The following is an 8,356-nucleotide window of genomic DNA, read 5'->3' as shown; positions in this document are numbered from 1 at the left end:
AGGCGTGATTATTGATAATAGATCTACCAAGTCAGAATCTCTGAAGGTTGGGCTGCAAGAATCTACATTTCCATCTAGTACTGTGGGTGTTTCTTGCGCATTAAAATTTGGGAACTGTTGCAAAATAGAGGGGTGTGGAGCTAACGGCTATTTTTGGAAAGTGTAGCTAAAACCGATTGAATCATTCTTAATGCCTCTGACTGCGGTAGGAAAATTTAGTAAAGGGGGAAAAGGGCATTAGTTAAAATTCTCTGGGGAGGTTTTTTAAATAGATGGACTAGTCTAAGATGAAAAGTAGAATTATTGCTAATAAAATCTAATCTTAATTTAAGTCAAATTTATGATGCCAGAATGTTTTCATTTTTATAGAGCTACATGTATACTTGATAGTGTATATAGATAGATAGATAGATAGATAGATAGACTTTTGTCTAACTTAAAAATACCATATATTGATTTCCATATTATAGACTTGAATCATAAATTTGTTATTTTAAACTATGACAGGGTATATTACAATTGTATTTGTGCTTTGGCCCTAATTGTATATATGATTTACCTGATGCCTAGTCCTTGATCAGGAATGATAGTAGTGCTCATTCTCCATGAAACTTTGATCCGTTTTACTGTTTTGTGCCATATTTTTCCATAGCATTCTGTTATTAAATTGTTCTTTGGTAATAGATTAGGTATGTAAGATCTGAGTTAATCAAAGGCACCATAACATCCCTTTCAAGAAGACTTGCAAAGTTGCATTTTATGACCTTGCTCCTGGGGCCTGGAACTTTCTATTTTAAGTTTGCCTTGACATGAGCCTCATAGTCAAGAGCTGAGGTGTCTATGCGTCAGGGCACAAACCTCTTAAATATACCAGGTTTGTGTTTCTGCTTCCTTCCTTGTAACTTTACTTTTTTAACAATTTAATTTAGGGTTTTGTTAGCGGTGTCACTGCTGCCAAGATGGACCACAAGCCCCTGCCCTCAGGGCGCCCATTAGGCACCATGTCCAATGACCTGAGACTTCTGCGCAGCGATCCCTCCTTGGAGCTGAGCGAGTACCGGGACCAGCAGTTCGGTGGCAATAATGATGAGCAGGAGAAATTACCGAAAGAAAGCTTCACACTTTATGTGGGGAATCTTTCCTTTTATACTACGGAAGAGCAAATATATGAGCTCTTTAGTAGATGTGGTGATGTCAAGAATATGTTTATGGGCCTGGATAAAATTAAGAAAATGGCATGTGGTTTCTGTTTTGTAGAATACCATAATAGATTTGAGGCCGAAAATGCCATGTGGTGCCTAAACGGGACCCGCCTAGATGATCGTATTATCCACACAGATTGGGATCTAGGCTTTAGACAGGGCAGACAGTATGGCCGTCCCCGACGTGGGGGCCAGGTAAGAGATGAGTTTCATGAAGATTTTAATGCTGGTAGAGGAGGCTTTAGAGAAGCCTGTGATAGGAGAGAAATCCACTAATGACAAACCTGCAGCTCTGGCCCCTAGAAAAGTCTATTAAGGAGCACCACCAGGTCAGCACATAACCCATTTTGTAACAAGTTTAAATTACTTGCTGAGCAGAGACCCTTTTGATGCATTTTTTTCTCTCTGAAATGTTATTAAATGGCACAAACCAAAACATTCTCTTGTTCTTGTCTTAATTTTGAAGCTGGCTGTCAGATTACCAATTTGTCCATCTGGTGGTCAAAAGTGAAGTGTTCTTTAGGAATAAATGAGGTATGTAAGATCTGAGTCAACCAAACTTCCATTTCAGGAAGACTTCAGTTGGATTTTATAGTCATGTTTCCAGGGCCTGAAATGATTTTTTAAAGATATTTGACAAGTAAAGTCAAATAAATGGAAAATTAACAAATATATATCAAAGGAATAAAAGCACATTACTTTAAAACATAAGAAAAAGGCAAGAACTGTGTCTAGTTTATTTCTGTATACCCAGCACTTTGCACAGTAGAGCCACTCAGTAAATGTTGAATAAATGGGGTGCCTGGATGGCTCAGTCGGTTGAGTGTCTGACTTCAGCTCAGGTCATGATCTCATGGTTTGTAGGTTCAAGCCCTGCATCGGGCTCTGCGCTGACAGTTCAGAGCCTAGACCCTCCTTCGGATTCTGTGTCTCCTTCTCTCTCTGCCCCTCTCCTGCTAGTGATCTGTCTCTCAAGAATAAATAAATGTTAAAAAAATTTTAGAAAAATATGGAAGAGTTTATAATGAAACAAAAATCCTCTTTCTCCACCTATTCCTATCCCAGGCATATTCCCTGGGCAATAACTTTTAATTTTTTTTTTAAAGATTTTGTTTTTAAGTAACCTCTGCACCCAATGTGGGGCTCGAACTCACAACTATGGGATCAAGAGTCGCATGCTCTACCAACTGAGCCAGCCAGGAGACCTTAATTTTTTTTAGCAAGTTTTTTGGTTGTTGTCATTTCTTTCCTGGTAGTTTCTTCCATATTTCTAAAACACCATGACTATATATACTATTTATTTTCATTTTAAACATCATCTATTGACTTCTTGCTTTCATAGATGAGTGTTTAGTTCACTTACACTCACATTTGAACTTTTCTCCATCTTCTTAATATAGTTTACACTTTATTTACTTTTTTTTTAATTTTTTAAATGTTTATTTATTTATGAGAGAGAGACAGACAGAGTGTGAGTGGGGGAGGGGCAGAGAGAGAGGGAGACACAGAATCTGAAACAGGCTCCAGGCTCGGAGCTGTCAGCACAGAGCCCGATGCGGGGCTTGAACTCATGAACCGTGAGATCATGACCTGAGCTGAAGTCAGACGCTTAACCGACTGAGCCACCCAGGCACCCCAACACTTTATTTACTTTTTCTATTGTTACATGACATAGGTCAGGTTATACTGCAGTAACAAGTAATCTAAAAAACCTTAGTGGCTTAAAATCACTAAAGTTTGTTCCTCACACTACATTTCCATTGCCAGTTGCCTGGAGGTTCTGCTCCACACTGCAGTGATCATCCTCCTTCTGGGGCCCAGAAGGCCTAGACACTGTCATTAGTATGAATTAGTTGTCGCAATTCCTTCCCTCTTGCTGGTGATTGGTTTAGGAATCCCGGCTTAAGCCGACCAGAGGTTGACAAACCCTGTGATGATCATTATTTATAAATTCAGGAATGGACGATGATCAATGGGGACCCCAGTAAAAGTGAAATGAAGCATTTTTAGTTTATGCATGAAGGAGAGATTGTCTCTGTCATTCCCACTGGATGTGAATAAGTATGTATAGAAGGATTGCTACAAGCAGCCTTATAATCACAGCAGAAACTAGCCCCAGGAAGAACTGGACACTTTAAATGGTAAAAGGAGGGACCGAAGAAACTGCATCCTTCACGAAATTATTCAGCTTCTGAAATCAACTAATCTTGCAGCGCGCACTGTGTCTCAATGTCCTATTGTGTGAGATAAGACATTATTTTATTGTGTAAGCCAGCTTGTTAACAGGCAGCTGAAAGCACTCTGGTACCAAATACTTTTTCTTGATTCTATTCTTGTGTAAATGATTTAAGTTTCTCCCTTGAGAGCTCAAGCATCTATCTCCTGGGTTCATGACCTTACATCTGGAAAGTTAGTAAAAATCAGTTTCTTACTCCTGATTCCTTCACCCTGTGACCTGAGGTACTCCTCTCTGGTCAACAAAATTCTTGCCTGAATAAAAGAGGAAAGGGAATGTCAATTCTTTATAGAATGACTATTATGCACTGGGCGCTTTGGGTGAGGCTTTAAAACACAGTCCCATTTATTCACAACAACCCTGTGCCTGTTACATAAGTGAGGAAACTGAAGATTGGAGAAGTAAGGTCACCAACTAGCAGGCGGCAGAGCTGGGGTTCAAGGCAAGCGATTCTATGTCAAAGCTGGTGCCCTTCATCAGGGTACTCCATTGTCTCCTGCCCTTGCTTACCTTCAGTCAGGCCATTAGGTCTAAACCTCTCTTTGACGTTCCTTTTTCTCTGGAAATTATCCCACTGACTACATCGTATCTGAGCTCTCTCTCCTCCAAGCAAGCACCTTGAATGTGTTGTCCTTTCTGCCTTGATATCCAGTATCACTCAGGCTCAACACGAATACCATCCAGCCATATTTATCTTGACTTCATGGGAGAAAAAGGAGCATCTGACATGGATTTCTGGCCAACATAATTTACTCTGCATACAGTAATGGAGTTTACCAAAATTTTATGATCTCCCTTTTACAACTTCCTTGAAATGGAAAAAGAGATTTTGAAAGTCATGGGATCCAAAATTTGTTTTTAATTACATAATGTTTCTAGAGGAATATCTTGGCGTATCTCTCAACCCCTCCTCCTAGTGGCCCCACTTGTATTGCTCCCAAGATGTCTTTTCCTAGGCTCAGAGAAAGCATTTAGCAATGTCTTGTGAAGCATACTTTTGGTTAAGTAAAGGAATGTTCATACTGTATGGCTAGAAGACTCCTCCAGTAGTTTTTACAATACACCAAGTTCTTCAAAATCATGCTGAATACATCAATAGAATAAAGGATAAAAGTCACATGATCATCTCAATAGGCACAGAAAAAGCTTTTGAAAAAATTCAATACCCTTTTCATGATAAAAATGCTCAAAAACTAAGAATAGAACAGAGCTTCCTCACTCTGATCAAGGGCATCTATAGGGGCTTCTGGGTGGCTCAGTCGGTTAAGCATCCAACTTCAGCTCAGGTCATGATCGTATTACGGTTGGTGGGTTTGAGCCTTGCATAGGGCTCTGTGCTGACAGTTCAGAGCCTGGAGTCTGCTTCATATTCTATGTCTCCTTCTCTCTCTGCCCCTCCCCCGCTCACACTCTGTCTCTGTCTCTCTCAAAAATAAACATTAAAAAAATGTAAAAAGGGCACCTATGAAAACCCCACAGCTAACATACTCAGTGTTGAAAGACTGAAAGCTTTACCCCTAAGATCAGGAACAAGACACTTTTATTCAATATTGTACTAGAGGTTTTAAGCTAGGACAATTAGGCAAGAAAATAAAATCAAGGACACCTACATTGGAGAAGAATATGTGTAAATATTCTTATTTTCAGGTGACATGATCTTATATAAAGAAACTCAGGGGGCACCTGAGTGGCTTAGTTGGTTAAGCGTATGACTTCGGCTCAGGTCATGATCTCGCGGTTCGTGGGCTCCCACATTGGGCTCTGTGCTGACAGCTCAGAGCCTGGAGCCTGCTTCAGATTCTGTCTCCCTCACTCTTTGCCCCTCCCGTGCTCACGCTCTCTCTCTGTCTCTATCTCTCAAAAATAAATAAACATTAAAAATTTTTTTAAAAAAGAAAAAGAAAAAAAAGAAAAGAAACCCAGGAGTCCACAAAAAATAACTATTAGAGCTAATAGTTTAGCAAAGTTGCAGGATACAAAATCAATATACAAAAATCAATTGCACTTCTATGAACTATCAATAAAAAATCCAAAATGAAATTAAAAAAGCAATTTCATGTATAAGAAAATAAAAAATAATAAAATATTTAGGGAAAAATATAACAAAAAATGCTAAATGTATACTTTGAAAACTACAAAATATTGTTGAAAGAAATTAAAGAAATAATTGAAATTAATGGAAATAAATTGAAAAATATCCTATGGTTCATGGATTGGAAGACTTTTTAATATTGCTAACAGACAATAACTCCTAAAGTGATCTATAGATTCAATGCAATTCCTATCAAAATCCCAGCTGATTTTGTAGAAATCAATGAGCTGACCCCCAAATTCATATGGAAATGTAATAGAATGACCAAAACAATCATAAAGAGAAGAAGTTGGAAAACTCACACTTCATGATTTCAAAACTTACTACAAAGCTATGTAGTAAACAAGACTGTTGTACTGGCATAAGGATAGACATACATCAATGGAATAGAATTGAGAGTACAGAAGTAGATTTACAGTCAAATTATTTTTGACAAGGAACTACAACAATTCAATGGGGGAAAGAATAGCATTTTATTTTTTTTATAAGTTTTTATTTAGGGGCACCTGGGCGGCTTAGTCGGTTAAACGTCCAACTTCAGCTCAGGTCATGATCTGGCAGTTCTTGAGCTCGAGCCTCGCATCAGGCTCTGTGCTGATAGCTCAGAGCCTGGAGCCTGCTTAGGTTTCTGTGTGTGTGTCTCTCTCTCACTCTGCCCCTCCCCGACTCATGCTCTGTCTCTCTCTCTCTCTCTCTCTCAAAAATAAAGAAACATTAAAAATTTTTTAAAAAATACAAGTTTTTATTTAAATTCCAGTTAGTTAACATAACAGTGTAATATTAGTTTCAGGTGTACAATATAGTGATTCAACATTTCCATGCAATACCTTATGCTCATCACAAGTGCCCTCCTTAATCCCTATCACTTATTTCACCTATCCCCCACCCACTTCCCCTCAGGTAACCATCCGTTTGTTTCACTACTAGATATTTACCCAAAGAATACAAAAATAAAAATTCAAAGGGATACATGCACGCCAATGTTTATAGCAGCATTATCTACAATAGTCAAATTATGGAAACAGCCCAAGTGTCCATCGACTGATGAATAGATAAAGAAGCTGTGGTATATATGTACAATGGGATATTACTCAACCATAAAAATGAATGAAATCTTGCCATTTGCAAAGACGTGGATGGAGCTACAGAGTATTACACTAAGTGAAATAAGTCAGAGAAAGACCAATGCCATGTGATTTCACTCATATGTGGAATTTAAGAAACAAAAAGAATGAGCAAAGGGGAAAAAAAGAGAAGCAAACCAAGAAACAGACTCTTAACTATACAGAACAAACTGTTGGTTACCAGGGGGGAGGTGGGTGGGGGGAAGAAGACATCCAGATGGCCAGCAGACACATGAAAAGATGCTCAACATCACTGACCATCAGAGAAATACAAGTCAAAACTACAATAAAATATCATTCACACCTGTCAGAATGGCTAAAATCAATACAAGAAACAACAGGTGCTGGCAAGGATGTGGAGCTAGGGGAGCCCTCTTGCACTGTTGGTGGGAATGCAAACTGGTGCAGCCACTGTGGAAAACACTATGAAGTTTCCTCAGAAAGTGAAAAATAGAACTACCCTACGATCCAGCCATTGCACCAGTAGGTATTTACCCAAAGAATAGCCTTTTAAACAAATGGTGCTGGGACAACTGGATATCCATATGCAAAAGAATAAAGTTGGACCCTACCACACACCATGTACAAAAATCAACTCCAAATGGATCAAAGACTTAAAAAGCTAAAGCTATAAACATGTTAGAAGAAAACATAGACATAAATCTTCAAGACCTTGGGTTAGGCAATAGCTTCTTAGATATGATGCCAAAAGCACAAATAGCCAAAGGGAAAATAGATAATTTGGATATTATCAAAATTAAAGACTTTTGTGTTTCAAAGGACACCAACAAGGAAGTAGAAAGACAATCCAAATAATAGGAGAAAGATTTTGCTACTTACGTATCTAATAAGGGACTTGTATCTAGAATATATAAAAAAGTCTTATAATTAACAATAAAAAACAAATAACTCAACTTACAAATGGACAAAGGATGTAAATATATATTTCTCCAAAGAAGAAATACACATAGTCAATAAGCATATGAAAATATGCTCAGCATCAGTAGCCATCAGGGAAATGCTCTCAAAACCACAATGGGATGCTAGCTTGCAAACACTAGGACAGCTATAACCAAAAAGTCCAATAATAACAAGCGTTGGTAAGAATGTAGAGAAATTGAAACCTTTGTATGTTGCTGATAGGAATATAAAGTTGTGTGGCTGCTTTGAAAATAGTCTGCGAGTTCCTTGAAATGTTAACATAAAATTGCCATATGACCCAGCAATTCTACTCTTGAGTGTATACCTAAAAGAAATGAAAACATGTCCACACAAAAACTTGTACATGAGAGCTCATAGTACCATAAATTATAATAACCAAAACGTGGAAACAACCCATAGTCCATCTACGGATGAATGGACAAATGTGATATATCCATATGAAGGAATATTATTTGGCTGTAAAAAGGAATGAAGAACTGATACATGCTTCAATATGAACGAACTTTGAAAACATTATGCTAAAGTGAAAGAAAACCAGTCAAAAAGGATCACAGATTATATGATTTCACTTATATAAAATGTTCACAGTAGGCCAATCCATAAAAGACAGAAAGTAGATGAATGCCAGGATTTGGGGGAAAGTGGAAAACGTGATTGCTAATGCATATGAAGTTGCATTTTGGGGTGGTGAAAATGTTTTAAAATTGATTGTAGTAATGGTTGCACAGGTCTGTGAATATACCAAAAGCTTTAAATGGAT

The 8,356-nt window shown here is 38.0% G+C and overlaps 1 protein-coding gene across 1 annotated transcript; it reads left to right on the top strand.

Annotated features, from left to right (window-relative positions):
* Positions 1–524: 524 nt before the first annotated feature.
* Positions 525–1,836, top strand: NCBP2L (nuclear cap binding protein subunit 2 like). The gene has a single exon (XM_081792983.1). The coding sequence runs from the start codon at positions 960–962 to the stop codon at positions 1,476–1,478; it is 519 nt and encodes a 172-aa protein (XP_081649109.1). The 5' UTR covers positions 525–959; the 3' UTR covers positions 1,479–1,836.
* The last annotated feature ends 6,520 nt before the right edge of the window (positions 1,837–8,356 follow it).

The sequence above is a fragment of the Panthera onca genome, chromosome X, assembly GCF_046562875.1.
Source record: "Panthera onca isolate mPanOnc1 chromosome X, mPanOnc1 haplotype 2, whole genome shotgun sequence".
NCBI classification, from domain to species: domain Eukaryota; kingdom Metazoa; phylum Chordata; class Mammalia; order Carnivora; family Felidae; genus Panthera; species Panthera onca.
Note: the sequence above shows the minus strand (reverse complement) of the source record. Positions and strands in the feature narration are given on the sequence as shown.